Below are 27,245 nucleotides of genomic sequence, written 5' to 3' on the forward strand. Positions count from 1 at the left end.
GGGAAAGGACCATGTTGAACGTTGTCTCTGAATGTCACCGGTAAGTGCTTACTGGGTATGGATTCAGGGGACGACATTAACTCCGATTCGCCGCAGGGAGCTACATTCTCATCGGTGCCCAATTTAGACACCGGCAGAAATACGAACATTCATATATATGAGAATGGGGCAGACCGGAATATGGACAACATTGAGAATGCTTCGCTGCGGGGTGCAAGCGACCCCAGCGCTTATCCCTCTTCGGATTACCGGGGTATGGTCCGCCAGAGGTTCATTCGCCGAAATTTGTGGTTTTCAGACACAGATGACCAAGTCCTGGATTCACCAGAATGTGTCAACAGCAATCCAGTGTTCAGCATACACTTGCGTACCATCGTGGACAGAACTCGAACCAGGGCACTCGGTCCACGCGTGGGCTTCCAGCAGACCTCAAGCTCCGAGAGTCATGTGGAACAAAAGGACAGTGCCACGGAAAGTGCGAACGCGGACGAGGAGAAAGAGAGGAGCGAGACCGATCAGAAGTCAGCTTCGGCCTCTGATATCACGGGTAAAGCGGGCAGTGATGAGAACGAGGAGGATGCCGGGATAAAGGCTGTGTCCACCTCACCCGGGGGGCGCTTTCTGAAGTTCGACATTGAGCTCGGTAGAGGGTCCTTCAAGACGGTTTATAAAGGCCTTGACACTGACACCTGGGTTGAAGTAGCCTGGTGTGAACTTCAGGTAAGAAACTGGAAAACTACAGTTCCCTTTAAAACTCAACCTCACCAGATTTAAAATAATCCAAATAGGTTTGGGATTTATTGTTGTTCAGTAGATTGTTATCATTCTATCTATCATGTTGCCTCTAGACTTGGTAAATTTCAGTTTGGGATATTTTAGTTTCATGCATTTATTAGTAACTTCCTTAAGGGATAGGTTTAGAACAATCCTCTGTTCCTGTGATGTGTTGAGAATGTGAGACACTAGTGATGATTGGGTTGCCAGGTTTCTGCTGCCCAACAGCCTGAAACACACACTCTGTGGATCTCCTTGTCTTATAGCAACGCTGGTAGCCAGATTCCCCTGAGATCACCCAGAGTTCAGTTGAGGACAGACACAGAAATCTTTTTTTGGTTTTCATCAGTGGGGTTCAATTTCAGTGGCCGTAGAATGTGGCAGGACCTATCAAGGTCAACTTCAGGAAGCAGTTACAAACCTATAGGGCTTGATTCATATGATACTATTTCATTACATCACTTCAAATCACATGTGGATTATGTCCAACCACTTTTTCCCTCTCCTCCGCTGACCGTCAGTTAAGCTACATGTGTTCGTTAATGTACAGGACAGCTGTCCTCTGCTGGTCTTATACAATATTAGAATCCAATCTACTCCTCATCCGAAGAGCAGCAGGATCACTTGAATGTGAATGTCTGTTGCTCTATGTTGTACTAGGAAGCCTGATACCGGTGTGTTTATATTGACTGGCATTTTGAAGGACGACTTTGTCCTTTACCAAGAGGCATGTGGAGGCTAAGGAGGTGGGGTCTTCAGCTGGTCCTAAGCATTTGTTGGGCCAACAGTCCCAAGCTTGTTGGCAGTGGGGAAGTGGGGATAGGGGCTGCATGTGCAGGTTGTCTCAAAGAGGAGTACTGGGACTGTTTATTCCTTGCTTTGCCCTGTAAGACGACAACTGCCCCCTTGCCACACCACCTCCATTTAGTCATTTAGCAGACGCTCTTATCCAGAGCGACTTACAGTAAGTACAGGGACATTCCCCCAGAGGCAAGTAGGGTGAAGTGCTTTGCCCAAGGGCACAACATTTTTCACGGCCTGGAATTGAACCGGCAACCTTCTGATTAATAGCCTGATTCCCTAACCGCTCAGCCATCTGACCCCCCCGTCGGTGGGCTAGTGTGGCACCAACCCTACCCATCATGCCAGTTCTCCAGAAGTTACATTCACGTTAGTAATACCAGGGTGGGAAGGCATCACAGAGCTCCGTAAGAGCACGAACTGAATCGCCGTCTCACTGCAGCAGGATTGTTGAATTCAGTGGTGTCCTGTGTAGACTTTTTTAACACCTGGGATGTACTTGGGCGGGGTTGGCACAAAGATGAAGGTTGGCACTGGAGACAAAGATGCTGTCTGGGCAGCAGTGTGTGTCTACAGAGACTGTCACGTTCACTTTCCCTCGAAAACACATTTCAACAGAGATGGTTTGTTAATACACCAAGCACATTAAAGACGGTGCAGTTAAGCCTCATAAATGTGGCACCAGCATTGCTGAAACAGATGGTCTACAACCCATCACATTCAGCACACTGACAGTAAAACTTTATTATATATAAAATATGATATATATATATAAATATGATACACCTGATTTTGGACAAGGTGCATGTCAATGGGAATTCTGTAATGCTGCATAGAGCGTTTTGGGGTGTGGACAAAAGGTGCTGAGAGAGGATTTAGCTGTCAGGGTAGATGTAGGTGAGAGAGAGACTGTACTCGTTCACGGCTTAGAGAATACCCTAATCTCTGTTTGAATATGGTAATCTACGATTAATGTCTTTGCCATGCTGTACATGTGACATGCAGACTGGTGTGTAGCCCGGTTTGTTAACAGGCTACAGACAACGTCATTGTGTCAGTTTTAGCTTGGAGGAAGACAAAAGACTTCAACAATCGATATAGTTACATAATACATTGTATTAGTATAATAATAATAATAATAATAATAATAGCAATGCAGATAAGATTATGTGAAAATAAGTAACTATAAAATATGTTTCCTGCAACTGAAATCTCCATGGAAACAGTCCCCCTGGGCTGTCTGTGCTCCTGACAGGAGCATGAGACAGCATTGCGGTGTTTAAGGAGCTGAAAGGGGTCTTCTTGAATTGTAAGCATACCATATGTATCTTAGTTGGACCAAGGGAAGATTGACTGTGTGTGTGTGTGTGGGAGGGGGGGGGGTGGGGGTTGTGTAGGGGGGTTGTGTAGTGGCACAGACGAAGTGGTGATTCAGCAGATTTTCCCTCCGATGAGACAGACCCCCCCTTCTTCTTCTGTGCTTCTGTGTCTGTGCACTCACAGATAAACTGGGTTTCTGGAGCTGTAGTTAGTGTGTGTGTGTGATGCTATATTCAGGCAGGCTACTTGACATCAGCTTATATATTTACTAATTGGACATCTGCCCTACAATATCGTTTCCAGAATGTGTCCCAAATCTCCTCCTCGACCCTGTTTCAGTGAGTCTTCCATCCCCCCCTGTTCTCTCCCAGACTCCCAGACGGGACTGGAGACTCTCTCAGAGGAGCGCAGGGTGATGCAACATGATTCAGTGAAAACCCAGTCCCACTTACTGGATCCAGCTCTCCTCCACAGGTCTCCCAGTCAGGTGGGCAAGCTGCGGCTGCCAGGCTGATGGTACAGAACACGCCTGTGTCGTCACCGTGCAGATCTGTCCGGAGAGTTCAGCTAGCTGACGCAAGGTTCCCTTCTACAGAGAGATAGAGAGAGGGGGGGGGGGGGAGCGGGAGAGCGAGGGGGGGAGAGAGAGTGAGTGAGAGAGGTAGGAAAAGAGCAGGGGCAGGTGAGAGAGCGGTTCATCCGAGGACGAGAATGAGGAAGAGAACGCCTTAGTGTTTCCTGCAACTCATGCCGTCAAGACAGAGGAGCTTTGCAACAAATAGTTTTGACTTTAATAGAACCTTCCTTTACTAACAGTTACATTTACCATTTCATTGTCAAAGCCCTCTCTCCTAAAGCAAGATGCTGTGTGTGTCACACCCTCCTTCAACTGCCAGACAACCGGAAACCTTATACACCCTGAGAGACAAACCTTTGTCATCGTATGACCCCCGTAGAATAGGACGCTGAAAGATCAGTGTGTTGTATAGTAACAGAAGAGGAGTTAGCATCTGCCCAATATGACTGTAATGTAAGAGATAGGTTTGGGAGGTAATCTGCCCAATATGACTGTAATGTAAGAGATAGGTTTGGGAGGTAATCTGCCCAATATGTCTGTAATGTAAGAGATAGGTTTGGGAGGTAACAATAGGATTGTATGGATGAAATAGGATTCTGCTGCATCATTGAATAATCCGTGCCTGCACATGAACTTCACAGTGTGTTTTTGTCAGGATGGATCTGTAATACTATACACACACTTTCCTTTTCCCAGAAGAATACATGGGGGGGAGACGGGGAGTGTGTGTGTGTGTGTGTGTGTGTGTACGGTGTGGGTATTTCTCATGTGCATCCCATTCTATCCCAGACCACATCATCTCATCACATCATCTTTATAGTAGTTCAGACTGCGAATTAATATAGACACTGTGATGAGGTTATACTGGTGATTTGAGTGAATTTCAGTATGTGTTAGGGCAGGTGTCATGGAAAAAGATCAAGAGTAATATAGAGAGTCAGGGGGTGACTTAGCAGGTCAGGGGGGTGACATAGTGAGTCAGGGAGTGACATAGTGAGTCAGGGAGTGACATAGTGAGTCAGAGCTCACTTAATGAGTCATGGGGGACATAGTGAGTCAGGGGGTGACAAAGTGAGTCAGGGGGTGACATAGTGAGTCACAACTGACTTAATGAGTCATGGGGGACATAGTGAGTCAGGAGGGGACATAGTGAGTCAGGGGATGACATAGTGAGTCAGGGGGTGACATAGTGAGTCAGGGGGTGACATAGTGAGTCAGGGGGTAACATAGTGAGTCACAGCTGACTTAATGAGTCATGGGGGACATAGTGAGTCAGGAGGGGACATAGTGAGTCAGGGGATGACATAGAGAGTCAAAGCTGACGTAGTGAGTCAGGGGATGACATAGTGAGTTAGAGCTGATGTAGTGAGTCAGGGGATGACATAGTGAGTCAGAGCTGATGTAGTGAGTCAGGGGATGACATAGTGAGTCAGAGCTGAAGTAGTGAGTCAGGGGGTGACATAGTGAGTCAGGGGTTGATATATAAGGTCAGCAGTTAATCTGATTCCTGTTGTCACTCATTTGGACAGTGTGTGAAGTCTCCCTTCACTTTGATGGATCAGGAACAGGTTTGGAAAGGGGAGGATTGTCACTGTCAGCTGTTTTACTATTTATACAACAGTTAAGGAACGATGAGGGCCAAAACATCGATCCAGGGTGAACTCAATCACCCCAAGGCCGGAGTCCAAAGACTTCGAAGTGTCTGTCCAGTGTGAGATACTGCAGCTTTGGAATTTGTCCTCAAACACCGGTGGAAAGACACCTGTATCTGCTCACTGCGACAAAACCCAGCTGAAGTGTTCTGACTTTCAGTTCTGATGTCCAGTTGTGATGTCAGAACCATACGTTCACATATGACGTTGTCACGTTGTTTGAATGTCAGATTGATGCTAAGCCCTGAGAGCTTTTATCAAGAGAACGAAACCTGCCCTTATGCTCTTGTCAACTCAAAATACCACGCTTGTGTTCAGGTGCAACACGGGGCCCCCTGTGTAAGACCGACTGTATTGCTCACTGTCAATCATTTCATACACTGAAAAACTGAGCATTTAAACCTGAGAATATACTGCATGGTCATAGAACCTCAATCAAAGTCCGGCATGTTGTTTGAGTTCTACTCTAAACATAACTGGTTTTCTACACCAGGTTTAGGATCACCATTTCTTATTTGAGCTATTTAACCCTTGTGTAATCTTCGGGTCATTCTGACCCATCAATCATTGTGACCCACCGTTGTATTGCGACAACTTTGCCGCATACAAAAACAAAGTGAGCATTTTCGTTTAACCGTTGGGCTGTCTCAGATTAAAAGACAATTATTTTGATTTGTTTGTATACATTGGGTAAACACAACAATGGTTCGTTATGAACCTTTGGGTCATGTGATCCGAAGGCAGCACAAGGGTTAAGTGTAATTTTTACAAACAGCTGCCCCTTCAACCCTCCTGTCCTTGCTGTCCTCAGGAGCGCAAGCTGTCCAAAGTGGAGAGGCAGCGCTTTAAGGAGGAGGCGGAGATGCTGAAAGCTCTCCAGCACCCCAACATCGTGCGTTTCTACGACTTCTGGGAGTCCCCAGTGAAAGGCAAGAAGTGTATCGTCCTGGTGACCGAGCTCATGACCTCAGGGACACTCAAAACGTAAGGAACGTCAGGAAACGGGATGAACGGTTCTGTCACGGAAATAGAACCCTGTTGCACGTGTCCAGTAAAATACAGGCCGCTCCTTACTGGAACTAACCACTGTAATGCTGCTTGAACTGTACTTTTTTTAGATGATGTACTGCGCTGACCATATGCCCTTTAATTACTAACCTATGGACGGAGAGCAAGCCACAAGGATGGTGATGATGACAGACAGTGCTCCTAACCCTGTAGGTACCTGAAGCGCTTCAAGGTGATGAAGCCCAAGGTGCTGAGGAGCTGGTGTCGTCAGATCCTGAAAGGCCTCCACTTCCTGCACACCAGGGCCCCGCCCATCATCCACCGCGACCTCAAGTGCGACAACATCTTCATCACCGGCCCCACCGGCTCCGTCAAGATCGGAGACCTGGGATTGGCCACGCTCAAGAGAGCCTCCTTCGCCAAGAGTGTCATTGGTTGGTTGAGTTTTCTTACCCTTCCCTTGCCAAGGTTGGTCAGTGTGTTGACTGTAAATAATTTACAGTATAGGTCAGTTTTCAGTGACGTTGTGCACTGTGAATTATGGCAACATATTTACTATGTTGTTGCCCCTACAGATATGTTTCTGAGCATATTGATCTTGTCAGGGGAATAGATGGTCTTTGTATATGCATGGGCATTTGCTTGTGTGTGTTTGAATCCACGTTTGAATGATTGTATATTAAAGTAAGAATGAACTCTTCTCTGGTCTTTTATTTATGTATTTGTTTATTTGTCAGGGACAATGCAGCGCACATTATTACATACACAATTATCACAGTCAAAGCCATAACAATATGTGTACATGTGTTGCATAAAATGTTTCACATTTGCAACCCCAGTTCCTGGTCAGGACTTTCTAAAAAAAGAATCCAAATATATATATGCACATTTTTTTTTTTTTTCATTCCATTGTTAATTTCCTCTTCATGCCCTTGAATGAACTCACTCTCCATCTCTCGGACTTCGTTTCCCAGGTACCCCGGAGTTCATGGCTCCAGAGATGTACGAGGAGCACTATGACGAGGCTGTGGACGTGTACGCCTTCGGGATGTGCATGCTGGAGATGGCCACCTCAGAGTACCCCTACTCCGAGTGCCAGAACGCCGCCCAGATCTACCGCAAAGTCACCAGCGTGAGTCCACCTGTGATTGTTTCACACACGCTGTTATCGTCATTCATGTTTACCTTCTAAGGGCGACATCAAATAAAAAGCAATCAGTACCCACTGTGGTTTGAGCTTTTATGACACCACCTATACCACCAAATTTGACTATGAAATACCACCATACATCTATACAGTCGTCATAAAACATCAAAACCCTCAGTATAAAACAAATAACTACAATGTAACATTGCCAGAAGGTACAGTAATGCTACAGTAAGCATTTGTAAGATGTAGTGTCGTCGATAATATAAAGTGTAGACAGACACCGGTCTTTCACGTAGGGCCAGTTCGTATCCGTCTGGAACAGGACAACGTTTGATGCTAATGACGTGTGCCAAACACACCAGCGTCCCTTTAGGTCCTAGTCTGTGTGTGTCTCTGTCCCTTTAGGTCCCAGTCTGTGTGTGTCTCTGTCCCTTTAGGTCCCAGTCTGTGTGTGTCTCTGTCCCTTTAGGTCCCAGTCTGTGTGTGTCTCTGTCCCTTTAGGTCCCAGTCTGTGTGTGTCACTGTCCCTTTAGGTCCCAGTCTGTGTGTGTCTCTGTCCCTTTAGGTCCCAGTCTGTGTGTGTCTGTCCCTTTAGGTCCCAGTCTGTGTGTGTCACTGTCCCTTTAGGTCCCAGTCTGTGTGTGTCTCTGTCCCTTTAGGTCCCAGTCTGTGTGTGTCTGTCCCTTTAGGTCCCAGTCTGTGTGTGTCTCTGTCCCTTTAGGTCCCAGTCTGTGTGTGTCTCTGTCCCTTTAGGTCCCAGTCTGTGTGTGTCTCTGTCCCTTTAGGTCCCAGTCTGTGTGTGTCTCTGTCCCTTTAGGTCTCAGTCTGTGTGTGTCTCTGTCCCTTTAGGTCCCAGTCTGTGTGTGTCTGTCCCTTTAGGTCCCAGTCTGTGTGTGTCTCTGTCCCTTTAGGTCCCAGTCTGTGTGTCTCTGTCCCTTTAGGTCCCAGTCTGTGTGTGTGTCTCTGTCCCTTTAGGTCCCAGTCTGTGTGTGTCTCTGTCCCTTTAGGTCCCAGTATGTGTGTGTGTCTCTGTCCCTTTAGGTCCCAGTCTGTGTGCATGTCTCTGTCCCTTTAGGTCCCAGTCTGTGTGCATGTCTCTGTCCCTTTAGGTCCCAGTCTGTTTGTGTCACTGTCCCTTCGTGCTCCTTCCTTGTCTATGTCTGTGTGGGGGAATGTGTGACACTGCTTTGGCGTGACCATAACTTGACGCCTCATCCTCTTTGCCCGCCCCCCTTTCCCCTCCAGGGGGTGAAACCAGCCAGCTACGGGAAGGTCAGCGACCCAGAGATCAAGGAGATCATTGGGGAGTGTATCTGCAACCGGTGGGAGGAGAGGTGAGAGTGGAACAGAAAATGTGTTTGTCTGAGGCGTTTAATACATCTTCACTAGTATATACTATTAAGTCACTAAAAGTGACTTTAAAAGACGTCTGACGAAGTGATTTCAGTTCAGCTCCTCTGCTCACAACTGGCTGGCAAAATTGCACTGATAAAAACAGCTACTAACATACAGTTTTTGCTCCGTATTGGTTCAACGGCTCATAATGTTTTGTCTGTGTACTGGGTAGAATATGTCCTTCAGTCTCAGAGAGACTCCATCCACCTCATCTATACTCCAGTGAAGGGTCAGCGTGCTTGAGTCACTCGGGTTTTTATTACTCTTTCCCGTGATTTGTGTCTCCACCTCACCTTTGTCTTTTCAACTTTCAACTTTATTTATCCTTCAAAAGGAAATTAGTGTGCAGCAGGGGTCAGAAGCACAGAGCAGTGCCAAATGCCAACAACATTACCCAACACAGAACACACAATAGAGACACACCTTCCCCCAAACCCAATGACAGGGTTCTATTGGGACAGTAATGGCCATTGGCAGGAAATAAATAAATAATTAATTAAAAACATCTTGACGTCAGCCAAGTGAATCTTTGAGTCTTTGACCCCCTCCCTCCCTCCCTCTCCTGTCTGTCTCTGTACGCTCACAACCCTGCTCCAGGTACTCCATCAAAGACCTCCTGAACCACGCCTTCTTCGCGGAGGACACGGGCGTGAGGGTGGAGCTGGCGGAGGAGGACGACGGGCAGAAGGCGTCCATCGCCCTGAAGCTGTGGGTGGAGGACCCCAAGAAGCTGAAGGGGAAGTACAAGGACAGCGGAGCCATCGAGTTCACCTTTGACCTGGAGAAGGAGACCCCGGAGGGCGTGGCGCAGGAAATGGCAAGGGGTCGTTTAGAGCAATGAGTAACACGAGGAACGGGATCGATAGTCAGTCAGTCAGTTTCCCTTAACGCATGCCGAAGCTTTGTCACATACTTAAAAGCCCTGTCGATAAATAATACTGACGTTTTAAAGCCTGGCTGGACCTGGCTTAATGGGAACTGTTTTACATTCCGACATTTTCCAACCATTCAAATGACTACTGATCCATTCCAATTGATTTTAAACCCACCATTCGATGAGATGTTTTAAGAGTACAGCTGAAAGCACCATCTCCTGAATAACATCTAGTCATGAATGTGCTGCCTTGCATGTCTCTGTGGTGGTATCAGATTATACACATTAAGAAAAGATTAGATGTTCCTATATAGGAATAAATGAGCATAGAAAAGTGTATTTGTAAAATATCTAAAAATATAAAGATTCTAGAGACCTCCAAGGCCCTAATCCACGTAACAGTCCATTTCCTGTCTCCCCAGACACGTAACCGTCCATTTCCTGTCTCCCCAGACACGTAACAGTCCATTTCCTGTCTCCCCAGACACGTAACAGTTCATTTCCAGTCTCCCCAGACACCTAACAGTCCATTTCCTGTTTCCTGTCTTGGCTAGGTGGAGTCAGGGTTCTTCCTGGACAGCGATATGAAGATCATCGGTAAGTCCATACGGGACCGCGTGGCCCTCATCAAGTGGAGGAGGGAGAGGACAGTCCCGGCGGGGAATGGAGACGCAGCCGGGAAGAGCTCCAGGACCGAGCAGAGCCTGCTGCAGGTGCCCACGGCAGGCCTGCCCAAGGCTGCTGCTCTGGGCCTGGTGGAGCCGGAGGAGCCGGAGGCTGACCAGTGCACCGTGATCTGTCCTGTGCCCGTCCATGCCTCCTCTGCCACGTGTAAGAACACACACACACACACACAAACACACACACACACTATGGAGTATGTAGACACCCACCAACCCTTTGTGCTTTCACACACACACACAAACACACACACTCAACGCAATAAACGCTGCAGAGTGTGAATAACAGTGTGTTAGTGTAGCTCTGAGTCATCTCCCTACGTGTGAATTTGAAATGAGGCTCTCTAACTCTCTGCCTCTGCATTCCTCTCCCGCTATCCCTTCATCTTCCTCTCCCTCCTTTCATCTCTGTCCGGGGGAGACTTAGCGTGTTCCCTCCTCTTCCCTGTTATTATAGCTGACAGTGGAGTAGACTCCACAGTGCTGCTGGATTCTTTGATCAGCCAACACAGCGCCCCCTACCAGTCCCTGCCAGAGCCCATCTCCATGGTCCAGATGGTCTACAGCCCCCCTGCACAGCCCCCCCCTGAGCTGCACCAGGGAGCTTACCCGCAGCCCACTGCACAACCCCCTCAAGACGACTACTCACAAGCTACAGCGTGCCTGCACCAGGGGGCCTACCAACAACCTACGGCGCAGCTGCACCAGGGGGCCTACCAACAACCTACCGCGCAGCTGCACCAGGGGGCCTATCAACAACCTACCGCGCAGCTGCACCAGGGGGCCTACCAGTCTCCACAGGTTAGTTCACATGCAAAACTGGCTTCAACCTCATTCATCTCAGATCTCCTGAGAGGCACCCCTTCTTCTCATTCTCAACCCACCTGTTCTTTTTTTGTAAATGTGCTTTTTTCCAACTAAACGTGTGTTTCCTTTTTGTCGGCTTCGTACCATCGTAGCAGCGCCACTCCAGTGAGCCCTTTTCCTCGCAGGATGCCCCCCTCCTCCCAGACAGCAGGATGTGTCTGGGTGCCAACCTGTGCATGAGACGTGGCAGTACCTCACTCATTGAGATGTTGCGTTGTAGGGCCAACTCCCTCCCTAAGACTCTAGCTGCCCCCCACTCCTCTCTGGGTCCCCACCGGAACCTAGGGCTCTCCCCCGGGGGGTTGGACCAGGGCCAGAAAGCCCCCGAACACCCCGACCACCCCCACAACCCCTCCGCACTGCCTCCACACCTCTCCTGCCATCTTCATCACCTCTGTCATCATCACTCCCACCCGTGGTCTTACTGTGACTCGGCCAATCAGCTGCATTCGGCCATCCAGCTGCTGTCTCAGCAGCAGCAGCAGCAGCACCCTCCAGAAGCCCACCCCGCCCCCTCGTACCGGCTGGCCCCGCCCTCCCCGATGAAAGTGAGGCCGCACGTCACTTCATCCACCTCCCCGGGGGCCCCGCCCCCCGGACACCTGTCGCCGAGGGCCGTGTGTGAAGACGGCGACCTGACCCTGCTGAACCACTGCCTTCACCACATCGTCAGCGGGCGGAGCCGCTCCCTCACCCTGCCCTTCTGCCCCGCCCACAGCCCGGCCGTTAGCCCCGCCCTCAGCCCCAACATCAGCCCCCTCGTTAGCCCCACCCACAGACCGTCAAACCGCACCTTCTCATTGGCTGAGCACACAGCCCCAACCCCCAACCAGGAAATGACCCTGCTCGTACGGACTCATGACAGCGAGGGCCGGCCGGTAGGTCGAACAGTAGGGGCTTCCCCATGGCCAGTGGCTGCAGTATCAGCAGCCAACCTGTAGGGGTCAGTCCTTCTTGGCTCTGATAACTCCCATGCTTAGCTTTCCCTCTCTTTCCCATTAACAGCTCGTTTGTCTCGGTTTCAATCCGCAGTGGAGGATCCACCTTGATTGCTTTGGTGGGAGTGGTGATTGAAGGGGTTATAGGGCGGGTGTTGTGCAGGGCTCGGAACAGCGAGGCCCTGTAAGGCTGGTGGAGAGTGGAGGGAGGGAGGATGGATGATGAAACAGCTTGCTTGACTCCCCCGCTGTCCTGTGTTGCCTTGCAGTTTTTCAGCAGCAGCAGCAGTATTGTTATCACCATGCTTACAGTAGAATGACTCATTCCCTCTGTGTGTCCTCCCCTGAATTGTAATGCTCCTAACTTTCCATGGTGGTTGTCCTGGCTCACTCTTCTCTTCATTTCATGAATTGTGTATGTGGAGCCTTCATTCTATTCTCATCTATTGTATTCTATTACATTCTATTCTGGTTCTTAGTTGTTTCTTTTTCAATTGTGATGAAACGGTGAGTCAAAGTGAATCGCAGGATGAAAACATCTCCTGGATGTGTGTCTGTGTGTGTGTGTGTGTGTCTACCAGCCCAGTACAACGCAGGTCCAGCAGCAGTCCCAGATAGCCTCTGCTCCAGCCACTCCAGGTCCTAGTGCCCACCATGTCAGAGCCAGCGTGCAGAACTTTCCGGACAGGGCTCCCGCCGCACAAACACCTGATCTGGAGGTAGTGTGTTCAGCCCATACACGTACAGAGGCCTGTGTTGAACTGTGGGGCCGTTTGGAATTGAAGCGGTTACTGATGGGGTTATGATCCGGTTTATTCCTCCCCCCTCCTTCCCCCCCTCCCTTGTTTGTGTTTAGTTCTCTCAGTACCAACTCTATCTTCACCCCACTGTCCTCCTGCCACAGGTACCCCCCCTCCCCCCAACGCCCCCTCCCCCCCAACACCCCCCTCCCCTCCCCCCCAACACCCCCCTCCCCCCCAACACCCCCCTCTCCCCACACACACTTACACATATTGTCTCAAAACACAGACCCACCCAGGATCTTAGCTCACCTGCTTCTAACAGGACCCTAAATGTGGCAGCTGCCACCCCAATAAAAAATACTGCCACCCCAATTATTTATATTTTTTATTTTTATGCATTTAGCAAATGCTTTTATCCAATTCAAGCGTGACTGTTGAGATTCTCCTGACTGCTGGTACCAGTTTGCTGACTGCTGTTTACACAGCGACTGTTTGTTATTCTCTGTGCAGTATGTTGATTAGTCGTGGGTGGTGATGTGACACACACACACACACGTAAACAAACCCATGGCCGTTTGCCAAATAAACCCCTGTGACAGCAGGAGAGTCCAAAGGTGAAAAGGAGAAAATAGATTACGCTTGTCTACAGACAGAAATCCTGAATGCTCAATGATGCTGCTTACTCAGTCTCATCCCACCTCTCCTTCTGCCTCTCTTTCTGTCCCTCGCTCCTACCCTCTCTCTCTCCCTCTCTCTCTCTCTCTCTCTCTCTTTTCTCTGACAGTTCCTTCCTGCTGCCGGCCAGCCTCTGTCTCAGCAGTCCTCTGATTTATCTACCAGCTGTCAATCAAGCTCTAGAGGCCCTCCTCCACAGCCACTGCAGATAAACACACAGGTGTGTGTCCAGGGAATAGCTACAGCAGCCGATCTGCAATAAACACACACACTCACCCTACCAGAGATGGGAAGTAACAAAGTACAAATACTTTGTTACTGTACTGGATTTTTCTGGTATTAGTACTTAGTTCACTTTTTATTTTTCTTGTTACGTTAGTATTTGGTGGCATGATCAATAATATTTATTGTCAGTGCGCACCTTTTATCGTTTCCTGACATCATGCACAACAATTGTAAGCTATTCTTCAAAACAATGGAGCAAGGCAGAATGCAAGTTGAAAAAAGGTTTTTGGAAAAAGGTTTTTGAAAAAAAAGTTTCACAGGGTTTAAAAAATATTTTGGGAAAACAAACCTTCCCCCAAAACTTTTTGAAAGGTTGAAAAGAAAGTTGGCTGCATCATTGATGAGTACTTGATGAGGACGATACTGTACTCTACTGTACTCTACTGTGCTCTACTGTACTCTACTGTACTCTACTGTACTCTACTGTACTCTACTGTGCTCTGCTGTACTCTGCTGTACTCTGCTCTGCTTTAGTCTACTCTGTTTTAGGCTTCTCTGTTCTCCTCTCCATTCACTGTGTGTGTGTGTGTGAAAAATCCTATTGTATGTCTCAGTTCAATGGGTTGAGTCATATCTCTCAGGTTTTTCTGTGAGCCACATCCTCGCTGATAGAAAGTGGAAGCTGTCTTGTCTCTGTTTATTTTTTCCTTCTCCTTTCTTTCCCTCCTTTCCTAGTTCCTCTCATCGTACTCGGTCATGCCAGCAGGAGGCGCTGAGCCCCTCCCATACCCCCCCGCCCCGCCCTCTCTAAACCCCAGGAGGGCCCACCCTTTGCCCTACCCCTCCTACTTACCTTTGCGCCCTCACTCGCCCCTACCACACACCCCTCTCTCCACTCTGCCCTCCGCCGGCACCCCTCAGACCCCACTGTCCATGTCCCTCCTCGCTATGTCCACCCCCACTAGGATGCCCCACCTCCACCCCATGTCCCTCCCCACCCCCCAGTCCCCCCAGGTTCACCCCGGTCCCCTTCCTGGGCCAGACTTGGCAGAGACACCTGTCCCCCAGGTGAATATTCAGTCACCTTCATGGCTAAAGCACCAGCCCCATCTGCCTGTGCTGTCGTGGCCAGCTGCCAACAAACCAAGCCTAGACTGGGACTAAGAAAGCCTGCATTGACATGCTCTTCAGTGGACCAGGCTCAAGCTTTGTTTGGAAACCCTGCCCAAAGGGTGTTCAGAGTTTATACAGCATGTTGCTGCAGTACAGAGCACATTGCACATTAAGACTCATGATAGTTATCCATCGAGTTTATGTCACTGTTCATTCGACTTATGTTATGTTGTGTGTTCGATGTTCATTTAAATTTTTCGTATTTAATTGTGGATTTAATGTAGTGTCTGTGGTAGTGGGAGGTGTGTCCTGTAACACCTGCTGTTGTCTTGTCCTGGCCCAGGTTGGTGCCCTTCTGGAGCCCCAGGGAGAAACTCCTGTTCTGGCCGTGGTCCACTCTGCACCCCCTGTGGTCCAGGCTTCACCCTGGAGGCCCGACGTGGAGCCAGCAAACACAGCAGACCGGACTGTCACTCAGAGTCCAGTCCCGGCCTCCTTAGCCTCAAGCACAGCCCCAGCCTCAGCACCAGCCTCATTTCCAACCTCAGCCCCAGCTATAGGTCACCTTCCTGCTGTAGCTCCAGTATTAGTCCCAAGAACCACTGTAGGCCCAGATTCAGCCCCAGCCCCAGATTCAGTGCCAGCCTCGATTCCATCTTCAGTTCCAACCCCAATGCCAGCCCCAGCCCCAGCTTCAATCCCAGTGTCAGACCCAATTTCAGCCCCAGCCCCAGCCCCAGCCCCAGCCCCAGCCTCAGCCTCAGCCCCAGGTCTGCAAAACGTTGGCTTCCAGACAGCAGCTCAGGTGCTGGGCTGCGCCAGCATGGCCTCGACTCAGCAAAACCTGGACACTGCAAACACATCCTCCTCCTTTCAACCAGAACAGAGCCACGAGGTGAAGTCGCCCAAACAAGCGTTCAAACACACAATCAAACCACCTCACACACACACCATTCGCACTCACCTCACCACCAACATGTTCCACACGGTTCCACACGGTTCCACACGGTTCCACACGGTTCCACACGGTTCCACAGGGTTCCACAGACCACCGCAGTATTCTTTTCATTTGTGTCAATGCAGAAGTTTAACGCACATTCCTCCTCCCCGTGGCGTGTGTGTGTGACTGTCTGTCGTTCTGTCCCCAGGAGCTGCCCCAGGACAGGCCCACGGCCCTGCCCAGCTACGCCTACGACAGGTCAGCACCCTCCACCACCTCCTGAACCCTCTGGCTTCCATTAGCACGCAGCACTACTTGAATCTGGCTCACGACAGATCTTGATTTCTAAAATGTTTTGAGTGTCTGACCCTGTATGGTTGTATAGAGGGTGTGGTGGGGGTTGGAGGAAAGAAATGTATAGAAGAAATGTAAGAGAAATATACCCAGCATACAACCCAGGTGGGGGTGTTGTGTGTCTATCTAGATGTTATTTAAAGCTTACTATTCTCCATCTGACATCTGGTTTGATGACCTTCGACCCCCCCTGTCCCCTGCCTCTAGTTTCAGCTCAGACGTGGCATCAGGGAAGGAGACGAGTGATGGGTATGACAGTTTTGCGAGTGCGGGGAAAGGCGAGGGGAAACACAGGAAACATCACCGCAAGTCGTCCCGCACACGCTCACGCCAGGAGAAGGCCAGCAAGCCCAAACTGAGCATGCTCAATGTAAGTCTGGCGATTCAAGGGATTTTCCCCCCTTTCCACAACTACACAGCTACAATCAGAACACTCAGCTACAATCAGAACGCTCAGCTACAATCAGAACGCTCAGCTACAATCAGAACGCTCAGCTACAATCAGAATGCAATCAGTAAGTTCCTCTCTCTTTACATGGGTCACAGGTATGCAACACTGGGGACAAGATGGTGGAGTGTCAGCTGGAGACACACAACCACAAAATGGTGACCTTCAAGTTCGACCTGGACGGAGACGCCCCTGAGGAGATTGCCACCTACATGGTGAGCTGGTCCATTAAACACAACACAGCCTTCGTGTCGTTAATAAACATGACATTACATTTAGTTATTTAGCAGACGCACTTATCTAGAACAACTTACAGTAAGTACAGGTACATTCCCCCCGAGGCAAGTAGGGTGAAGTGCCTTGCCCAAGGACACAACGTCATTGCCGGAAATTCTGATTAATAACCCGATTCTCTAACTGCTCAGCCATCGGACCCCTAGACAAACCATGACCTGTTTGTTTCTTGACACAAAAAAGTAGAAAAAATATGTCACAGTGAAGTGTCTAAGATCAGTTGCCATGGTGTGTTATGTGGTTCCAAGTCGTGTGCTGTGTTTTCACCGTGTCATGCACACCTGCACAGGTGGAGAATGGCTTCATCCTCCCCATAGAGAAGGAGATCTTCATAGACCAGTTAAAGGACATTGTGGACAAGGCTGAAGACATGCTGAATGAGGACGGGGAGGGGAGACGAGCACAGCCCTGGGGGACAGTCCCCAGCTGGGACACATCCCTGGGGGGTCACGAAGAGAGGTGAGGGGGGCAGGGTGGGGGTCCAAATACACAGGTATATGGTATATGCATAAAATACCCCTGTATAAAATTCACATAACTGAACACTTCAATCAGCTCTAGATTCTTTGTTGACAGGCTATATACAGTATGACACAGCGAGAAGATGACAGTTGAGACAATGTTCCCATGGTGACTGTCAGGGCCGGTCCTTCTTATGGGGGAGGGGGGGTGCTGGTGATAAATCTTTCCTAGGGCACCAAATGTGCTAGGACCGGCACTGGTGACTGTAACTGTTGGTCTGTCTACCTCTCTGTAGAGTCTAACACCTGGATCCTCTCAGCCTGTCTACCAGCAGAATGGTAATCCATCTCTCTCTCTCCATCTCTCTCTGTATCTCTCTCTCCATCTATCTCTATCCAACTCCATCTCTATCTCTCTATCTATTTCCATCTCTCTCTCTCTCTCTCTCTCTCTCTCTCTCTCTCTCTCTCTCCATATCTCTCTGTCCATCTCTCTCTCTCTCTCTCTCTCTCTCTCTCTCTCTCTCTCTCTCTCTCTCTCTGTCTCTCTGTACATCTTTATCTCTATCTATCTATCTCCATCTCTGTCCATCTCTATCTCTCTATCTCCATATCTCTCTCTCTATGTCCACCTCTCTCCCTCTCTCTCTCTCTATGTCCACCTCTCTCTCTTTCTCTCTCTTTCTCTCTCTTTCTCTCTCTCTCTCTCTCTCTCTCTCTCTCTCTCTCTCTCTCTCTCTCTCTCTCTCTCTCTCTCTCTCTCTCTCCATCTCTCTCCATCTCTCTCTCTCTCTCTCTCTCTCTCTCTCTCTCTCTCTCTCTCTCTCTCTCTCTCTCTCTCTCTCTCTCTCTCTGTCTGTCTTCACTCTGTTTGCTCTCCATACCTCTTTAGTCCAAGTGGATGTGCAAGTTGTAGTTTCAAATCAACATGCTGCTGTGTGTCCACCCCCCCCTCCCCCACCTCCCTCCCTCCACCTCCTCCACCCCCCCCTCCCCCACCTCCTCCACCTCCCCCCACCTCCCTCTACCTCCTCCACCCCCCCCACCTCCCTCCACCTCCTCCACCCCCCCCTCCCCACCTCCCTCCACCTCCTCCACCCCCCCCCTCCCCCACCTCCCTCCACCTCCTCCACCCACCTCCTCCACCTCTCAGTCCTTCACACAGGGAAGAGGTGGTTCATCATCTGTCCCGTAGAGGAGAACACCACTTTAAGTCTGGAGACCTCTGACGGGACTACAAAAGCACAGGCAGACGGAACTACAACCGCACAGTCCCCTGGGAATGCAGCCCCGGGCCAGCTTGCTGACAGTGGCGCTGCATGTCCTGCAGCAACCAAAGGTGACTTGAGTTTCTGGAATGTCTCTGTTTCAGCATAACCTCTAACAACCCCTGGGAACCTGGGACCAGTATGGGCCAATGGCGATGCAGTGCCCCTTAGTGGCAAATGTGTGAACAACACCGTTACATGTTACACAGTATGAATGTACCCGTAAACTAGAGACCGTACAGGGGATATCTCAATCTCTATATTCAAACAGCCTGGAAGATGCATTCAAGGTTTACCAGCAACAAAACAAAACCCTGAAACAAAACTGTCAATTATTTTTCAAACAAGCTTATTCATTTCCACACCGTCCGTTTTTTTCTCCAGGAGGTGAGAGGTCAAGGGGCGAGTCTTCATCCACTGTGTCCGGGGGTAGTGGGGGTTATGGCTACGACGTCTATAGCCTCTGCAGCCCCCCGATCATGTCCAACATAGACCCCCTCTTCCTGGCCTCGTTGTCCCCCGCCCCCCCTCCAGAGAGGGCCTCTGGCGGCCCGGCCCAGCCCAGGACGCAGCCTTCCCAGCCAGCCACGGCTCCGTCAGAACCCCACTCCCTCCGGGGCTCCCTGTCATCCGAGGACCCCCCAGGGGGGCGCCCGGGTGCCGTCTCCCCCGGCCCCCCCACCGCCCGCCACATGGCCGAGATGACCAGCGTGGTGGAGGACGTGCCCTGCTGCCCGCTGGCCATGCCCCTTTCCCTCGACGTGAGCGGCGGTGCCCAGGCAGGGTCCCCCTTCACCCCCCTGCCCCCCCAGGACACCTCCGTGCCCCACGATGCCCCGCCCTCCTCCTATCCCCACGGCGACCGTGCCCAGCAGACCCCCGTGGTGCTCCAGCAGCCCTTCGCCAGTGTGGGCGGAGCCAAGGCGCCCTCCCTGCCCCAGAGCCCCGCCCCCTCGCAGCCAGGGGCGGGGCCGGGGGAGTCTGACGGGGAGGGGAGGGTGGGGCGGGGCAGCTTTGTGGACAGCACCATAAAGACCCTGGATGAGAAGCTGAGGAACCTGCTGTACCAGGAGTACGCCCCCATGTACCCCTCGGGCAGCGCCGCAGATACCCCCGGCTCTGGGACGGAGTACGTCCAGTCCCCCCCCGGGCCCGAGAGCGCTGCTGGGGGGTCGGGGAACAGCACCCCCGGACCCATGGGGGAGGGACGCTATCGTACAGGGGAACAACTGGTAAATGAATCATGAATCTGTCTGTCTGTTTATTTATCTATCTGCTTGTCTGTCTGCCTGTCAATCTGTCTTTCTATCTGCCTGTTTATCTGCCTGTCTATCTGCCTGTCTATCTGCCTGTCTATCTGCCTGTCTATCTGCCTTTCTATCTGCCTGTTTATCTGCCTGTCTATCTGCCTGTCTATCTGCCTTTCTATCTGCCTGTTTATCTGCCTGTCTATCTGCCTGTCTATCTGCATGTCTATCTGCCTGTCTATCTGCCTGTCTATCTGCCTTTCTATCTGCCTGTTTATCTGCCTGTCTATCTGCCTGTTTATCTGCCTGTCTATCTGCCTGTCTATCTGCCTGTGTATCTGCCTGTCTATCTGCCTGTCTATCTGCCTGTCTATCTGCCTTTCTATCTGCCTGTCTATCTGCCTGTCTATCTGCCTTTCTATCTGCCTGTTTATCTGCCTGTCTATCTGCCTTTCTATCTGCCTGTTTATCTGCCTGTCTATCTGCCTGTCTATCTGCATGTCTATCTGCCTGTCTATCTGCCTGTCTATCTGCCTTTCTATCTGCCTGTCTATCTGCCTGTTTATCTGCCTGTCTATCTGCCTGTCTATCTGCCTGTCTATCTGCATGTCTATCTGCCTGTTTATCTGCCTGTCTATCTGCCTGTCTATCTGCCTTTCTATTTGCCTGTATGTCTGCCTCTCTCTTTCTCTCCATCCATCTATCCATCCATCCACCTCATTCTAGTAATTGAGTCTGTCTGTCTTGTTTATCTTGTCCTGTCTGTCTCTCCCTTTCCCTCTCTCAGCCCCAGATCCCAGAAAGGATGGACAGTTTGAGCACGCTCAGTGATTCAGCTGTGAGTGGTACGTACGACAGGGTGCGAACACGCGGGCCTGAGATGCAGTCTGACTGTGATGGTAACGTCCGTGTGTCCGGTCTGGTTGTGATAGTAACGTCTGTGTGTCCAGTCTGGTTGTGATGGTAACGTCTGTGTGTCCAGTCTGGTTGTGATGGTAACGTCTGTGTGTCCGGTCTGGTTGTGATGGTAACGTCTGTGTGCGTGTCTGGTTGTGATGGTAACGTCTGTGTGTCCAGTCTGGTTGTGATGGTAACGTCTGTGTCCGGTCTGGTTGTGATGGTAACGTCTATGTGTCAGGTCTGGTTGTGATGGTAACGTCTGTGTGTCCAGTTTGGTTGTGATGGTAACGTCTGTGTGTCCAGTCTGGTTGTGATGGTAACGTCTGTGTGCGTGTCTGGTTGTGATGGTAACGTCTGTGTGTCCGGTCTGGTTGTGATTGTAACGTCTGTGTGTCCGGTCTGGTTGTGATGGTAACGTCTGTGTGTCCGGTCTGGTTGTGATGGTAACGTCTGTGTGCGTGTCTGGTTGTGATGGTAACGTCTGTGTGTCCAGTCTGGTTGTGATGGTAACGTCTGTGTGCGTGTCTGGTTGTGATGGTAACGTCTGTGTGCGTGTCTGGTTGTGATGGTAACGTCTGTGTGTGTTTCTGGTTGTGATGGTAACGTCTGTGTGTCCAGTTTGGTTGTGATGGTAACGTCTGTGTGTCCAGTCTGGTTGTGATGGTAACGTCTGTGTGCGTGTCTGGTTGTGATGGTAACGTCTGTGTGTCCGGTCTGGTTGTGATTGTAACGTCTGTGTGTCCGGTCTGGTTGTGATGGTAACGTCTGTGTGTCCGGTCTGGTTGTGATGGTAACGTCTGTGTGCGTGTCTGGTTGTGATGGTAACGTCTGTGTGCGTGTCTGGTTGTGATGGTAACGTCTGTGTGTGTTTCTGGTTGTGATGGTAACGTCTGTGTGTCCAGTCTGGTTGTGATGGTAACGTCTGTGTGTCCAGTCTGGTTGTGATGGTAACGTCTGTGTGTGTGTCTGCCCACAGCTCCCATGTCGAGACAAGTGGTGCCCCACTCTGTGTCCTGCACAGGAACCAGGGGCAGGTTCAAGGTACTTGAAATCATGAATCAATCATGAGTCACTGTGGTAGTATTATGATTATACTGTAAACTGTTTCTGCAGCAGTTGAAATGAAATGAAGCCAAGCCTGTCCCTGGAGGAGAATGTGAATGCAACACTGAGTGTTTTAGACACTCAAAAGGCTTTTGAAAAGGCTTTTTAGGACAAAATTAGATTTATCCTGTTGAAGTGAGGTCAGATTTTACACGTCTAATTCGACCAACGTTCCAAAACGAGTCACTGGTCACCACTCGTGTATTTGAACCCTGTGTTGAAAGGCACTGGTGCAGCAGCCATCAACACTGTGTGTGCCGTGTGTCCAGGTGGTGTCGGGCCAGGTAGACGTGGTTAGCAGAGGAGAGCTGAAGACGAGGAGCTGGACCGTCGCTGCCTCTCCGGCGCCCCCCGGTGGCCACGCCTCAGACTACACCCCCGGCCCGGTCGAGGCCACGCCCTCCTGCACCACCATCGGCCGCTTCGCCGTGGTCAGCGCCGAGGACGACGTCGCCCTCCGCCAGCGAAACAGCCGCTACTCCGCCCCGCCCGACTTCTACCTGGACACGCCCCCTTCCCTGGCCAAGCGCGGCTCCTTGCCGCGGGCCCACACCTCCGGGTCGGTCCCCGTGGACGTCACCGTGCACGCCCACGCGCGCTTCCTGTCCTCCGACTCGGGGGCGGAGAGCAGCCCCGCCAAGATGGCCCCGGCCACGCCCTCCCGCCACGCCCGCTCGGAGCGCAGGGGGAGTGACCTGATGAAGAGGGCGGTGGCCTTCCTGCGGCGCTCGGGGCGGAGCAGCAGCGTGCAGAGCTCTGATTCGCCGAGCAGGGCCGGAGGAGTGCAGGGCTCCGTCTGCGGGAGCAGCGATAACGACTCGGAGGTGGAAGACTCGGACATGAAGAGAGAACTGCAGAGACTGCGGGAGAAGTAAGAGGGCCTGTCTGTTCGTAGATGTCTCTGTGGGAAAGATCTACACAGGGGCGTAGGTTTGTTTTCGAATGTAGGTGGGACAGATTCCCACCCACGCCCTCAGATCTCTGGTATCGATCCTGTTTCTGCTAACTCTGATCTCCTCCCATCCCCTTCTCATCCCTGGTCAACTCTCCCAGACACCTGAAAGAGATCTCAGAGCTGCAGGCCAACCAGAGGGACGAGATCGAGCTGCTGTACCAGCGCCTGGGGAAAGCCCCTCCCCCGGGCCTTGGCCTGTCACACACAGCGCCCCCTACTGGCAGGAGGAAGAGGCCCAGCAAGCACAAGCTGAAGGCTGGCAAGCTGCTCAGCCCTCTGGTGCAGCAGTTTAGGAACGCCAAGTCCAAGAGCAGCGACGCCAGCAAGACCAGTGAGTAGGAGGGGCGACTCTTAACAGAACACAAACACACTGTGTGCATTGTTGCTGATCCTAATCCACATTTCTGGTGCCTAAAAAGTGTTTGGGAATCTGAGGTATCTCTGTGTATGTCCATGCGTAGACGAAGCCACCACAGTGAGCTTGAACGGTTCCCCGGCCAGAGCGCCGGTCCTGGAGAGCAGCGGCTCGGTCGCGGCCCAGCCTCCACCCTACACCCCCCAGCCTCCAGCCTCCACCACCCAGCCTCCACCCTCCACCCCGCAGCCCGTCCAGACCCAGCAGCCCTGCTCCCTCAAGGGCTCCCTCTCCTCAGACAACATCTACGCAGGGCTGCAGGGAGAGGGCACTGGTCCGCACGGCCCTCCCGTCCAAGGTGACCCCCCCTCAAGCGGACTACAATTCCCAGCATACAACAGACGAGAACTCGTCGATAGTGTGTTACTTACGAGATGCAGACCTGTAGGTTCATTCAGGCCAAGGATTGGTTAAAGATTATGTTTTATACTGGAGTTGATGAGATGTTTCTTCAGTTTCGGTAGTGTTGAGTCGGCTTTGAAGGGATAGTTGGTAAACCCACCTTTTACTATCAAAGCCGCTTGGTGGCTTCACAATAAATCGTACAAAACAGTTCAAAGTCCCTTAATGAACTTCCCCAAGCCTTCTTTCTTACAGTAGAAATATGGCATCCTATGCTAGCCTGCATCAAGTTAATGTCTTTGACAGGGCTAGTCATGTTAATGTCTTTGATAGGGCTAGTCATGTTAATGTATTTGACAGGGCTAGTCATGTTAATGTCTTTGACTGGGCTAGTCATGTTAATGTCTTTGACAGGGCTAGTCATGTTAATGTCTTTGACAGGGCTAGTCATGTTAATGTCTTTGACAGGGCTAGTCATGGTAACGTCTTTGACAGGACCAGTTATGCTAATGTCTTTGACAGGGCTAGTCATGTTAATGTCTTTGACAGGGCTAGTCATGTAGGTTCCTAAACTCGTGTGCTCTTCTTCACCCTGGTTGTTGTGTTTCTTCTCTCCTCCTTTCCTCTCTGCCGCCCCCCGCAGGCTGGCCTCCCTACCCACACCCGTCTGAGAGGGTCACCTATAAGTCCAGTAGCAAGCCGCGCGCTAGATTCCTCAGTGGGCCTGTGTCTCTTTCCATCTGTTTGTACCTCCTCCTTTCCTCCATGGCCTCTCTCTTTTTCGCTCTCTTTCTCTGTCGGATCCCCGATCCTCTTTTATGTTCACCTCTGTCCTGTCGTGTCATCTCTTGTTCTTCCCGTTGCCCCCTCCTTGTATCTATCTTCCTCCACCTCACCCTCTCCCTCACAGCTGCGTGTCTGGTTCTGTGTTGGCATGGTGGCGTGCACGGTCATGCGCACGGCCATGAGGCTTCGTGTGTCCTCGTCTACCATCCTGTCTGCGTCTGAGCTACTGACATGCAATGCTACACCTGTCCGTTCTGTTGAAAGCACCCTGTGGTTCTGTGTGGGCTGGGAGCAGTTAGCTCTTCCCTCCCTCCCTCCCTCCCTCCCTCCCTCCCTCCCTCCCTCCCTCCCTCCCTCCCTCCCTCCCTCCCTCACTCACTCACTCACTCTCCCTCCCTCTCTCTCTCTCTCTCTCCCTCCCTCCCTCCCTCTCCCTCCCTCCCTCCCTCCCTCCCTCCCTCACTCACTCACTCACTCTCCCTCCCTCCCTCCCTCCCTCCCTCCCTCACTCCCTCCCTCTCCCTCCCTCCCTCCCTCCCTCCCTCCCTCCCTCCCTCCTTCCCTCCTTCCCTCCCTCCCTCCCTCCCTCCCTCCCTCACTCACTCACTCACTCTCCCTCTCTCTCTCTCCATCTCTCTCTGTCTCCCACCCTCTCTCTCTCCCAGCCACCTTCTCTCTCTCTACCACCCACCCTCTCTCTCTCTCCCACGCACCCTCTCTCTCTCTCCCTCTCTTTCTCTCTATCTCTCTCTCTCTCTCTCACCCTCTCTCTCTCCCTCTCTCTCTCTCTCTCTCTCTCTCCCTCTCTCTTTCTCTCTCCCTCTTTCTCTCTCTCTCTCCCTCTCCCTCTCTCCCTCTCTCTATCTTTCTCTCTCTCTCTCTCTCTCTCTCTCTCTCTCTCTCTCTCTCTCTCTCTCTCTCTCTCTCTCTCTCTCTCTCTCTCTCTCTCTCTCTCTCTCTCTCTCTCTCTCTCTCTCTCTCTCTCTCTCTCTCTCCCTCTCCCTCTTTCTCTCTCTCCCTCTCCCTCTCTCCCTCTCTCTCTCTCCCATCCTTTCCCCATCTCTCTCCTGTTTTATCCTGCCACAGTTTTTCTCAGTCCTTTGCAGCTTTTCTTCGGTTTCTCTTCTGCTCCCCTTGCAGTTGCGTTGTGACTGTGTGAAGTGACATCACGTCCTTTTGATTTGCCGCCGTTTGCTCTGTGGTTCAGTTCTGACGCTGCATCGCTGTGTTGACCCTTTTTTCTGATGCGAGAGGTCCTAACTCAGTCTGTTGTCTCTTAGGGACAACCCTGAAGAGGCTTTGCCTGGGCAAAGAGCGTGGCAGTCGTAAGTAAAGAATGTATTTACTGTAATTGAATCTGTATCTCATGTGCCTAGTACACATCCCTTACTGTGTTGACTAAACAATCCCACAAGTTTGACCTCAAGATCATGGCTGGAAATATAATTTAATTGAGAATAAATAGATATTTGAGGAATTTTGAATTGAGCAGTTTAATTTGAGTTACCTATTATTGGTGTGTGTCCTAGGGTCTGGGGCAGGACCCGGTGCGTCCAACCTGCCCCCGCAGCAGCAGACAGCGAGCTCCACCCCCCCTCCTCACCGGCCAATAGGGGGACTGGCACAAGCCCAGGCCAACAACAGCAACAACAAGACAGGCACCTACCCGGGCGCCTACCTGGGTCCCAGAGGGGGGTCCATGACGGAGGACCTCCACCGCCTGGTGGACGACTGGGCCCTGGAGGTGCTGGCGGCCAGCCGGCGGCCCCGCCTCGGCTCCCTGGGCCCCCGCAGGCAGGAGCTCTGGGACGAGGCGTCGCCCGCCACCAGGAGCCGTCTAGCGAGCGTTCCCGCCGTTAGTACAACCGTTTTAGAAATACGTCAACGGAGCGTGAGTGCATACGAGTGTGTGCGAGTGTGTGTTTGTGCGTTGACGGATGAGAAGTGTGTGAAGTCTATTTTTTGGGCGGGGGGAGGGGGGAGGGGGTTGGAATGGAATCCATTGGTTTTTATATGCCACGTGACGGCTCGATCCTTTTCTCCTCAGGCACCGACCAGCACGTCTCGGGGCCGCACAGGCCCCCAGCCCCCCCTCTCCTGGCCCATGATTGACAGGCACCCGTCGGCGCTGTTGGCCGGCCCCCCAGCAGGCTACGCTACGGGCTGTGCGAGGCCGGAACCTGGGCCTCCGGAGGGGCTTCTTCCCACGCCCCTCTGGCCCGGCCTGCTCTCCCCCCTCTCCTCAGGGGTCTTCACCTTCCCTGCCATGCCCCCTGCCTGGGGGGCGCCTGCTCCCCCTTACGAGCCCCCGGACCCCAAAACCAGGACCATCTGACCCCCCCCCCGTCCAGCCCCGCACCCCTCCAGCAGCGCCTATTTCAACCACATTACCAAAAAAAAAAGGAGCCCTTCTATAGCCCTTCTTCCTCCAGGCTGTAAACAGTGTGCTAATGATAAACATATTTAACCTGCAGCATGTTTGTACATAGGATGCCTATGTATATAGTCTAGTATAAGTTATTTAGGGTCTTATGTTACATGAACCGTTGACAAACCTCATGTCACGAGCCACATGTATATAACATATTTACCAGTGTGAAAGCGCTTTGCGGTGTGTGATGACTCCGCTGTGCAGTATATCTCGCAGCAAGTTTGAGAGTGCGTCGCCCATTCTCTTGGTTTGCGCACACTTATCTTTCTATGAACCAAGCTGTTTCGACATGCTTCATTCATACAGCAGGCTTATGTCCTTGCAGCAAAGCCCTTTACGTTTGCGTTTCCATCAACCTGTATGATTACATCCGTCCCTCATGCATATGTATAAACCCAAGCTGTGTCCGCTCAAGCCTGGTTTGTTAGGACAGTGCAGAAGCTCCTACAGTACAGGCACTGCAGGTCAATTGTGCCAATTGTCCCCAAAACAGCAGCTAGCTAACCAG

At 51.3% G+C, this 27,245-nt stretch overlaps 1 protein-coding gene across 1 annotated transcript; it reads left to right on the plus strand.

Annotated features, from left to right (window-relative positions):
* Positions 1 to 57: 57 nt before the first annotated feature.
* On the plus strand, positions 58 to 26,641 carry wnk2 (WNK lysine deficient protein kinase 2). Its single transcript, XM_084705474.1, has 28 exons — positions 58 to 720; positions 5,936 to 6,108; positions 6,346 to 6,566; positions 7,107 to 7,264; positions 8,528 to 8,616; positions 9,275 to 9,494; positions 10,106 to 10,382; positions 10,689 to 11,032; positions 11,191 to 11,976; positions 14,415 to 14,747; positions 15,136 to 15,271; positions 15,497 to 15,687; positions 15,941 to 15,990; positions 16,294 to 16,456; positions 16,633 to 16,749; positions 17,118 to 17,287; positions 17,588 to 17,628; positions 18,443 to 18,618; positions 18,950 to 19,789; positions 20,592 to 20,649; positions 21,681 to 21,745; positions 22,078 to 22,679; positions 22,862 to 23,094; positions 23,225 to 23,476; positions 24,164 to 24,262; positions 25,587 to 25,631; positions 25,836 to 26,161; positions 26,354 to 26,641. The coding sequence occupies exons 1-28, from the start codon at positions 58 to 60 to the stop codon at positions 26,639 to 26,641; spliced, it is 7,116 nt and encodes a 2,371-aa protein (XP_084561600.1).
* The last annotated feature ends 604 nt before the right edge of the window (positions 26,642 to 27,245 follow it).

This window comes from Hypomesus nipponensis, chromosome 9, assembly GCF_054491055.1.
Source record: "Hypomesus nipponensis isolate SF chromosome 9, ASM5449105v1, whole genome shotgun sequence".
Classification (NCBI taxonomy): Eukaryota; Metazoa; Chordata; class Actinopteri; order Osmeriformes; family Osmeridae; genus Hypomesus; species Hypomesus nipponensis.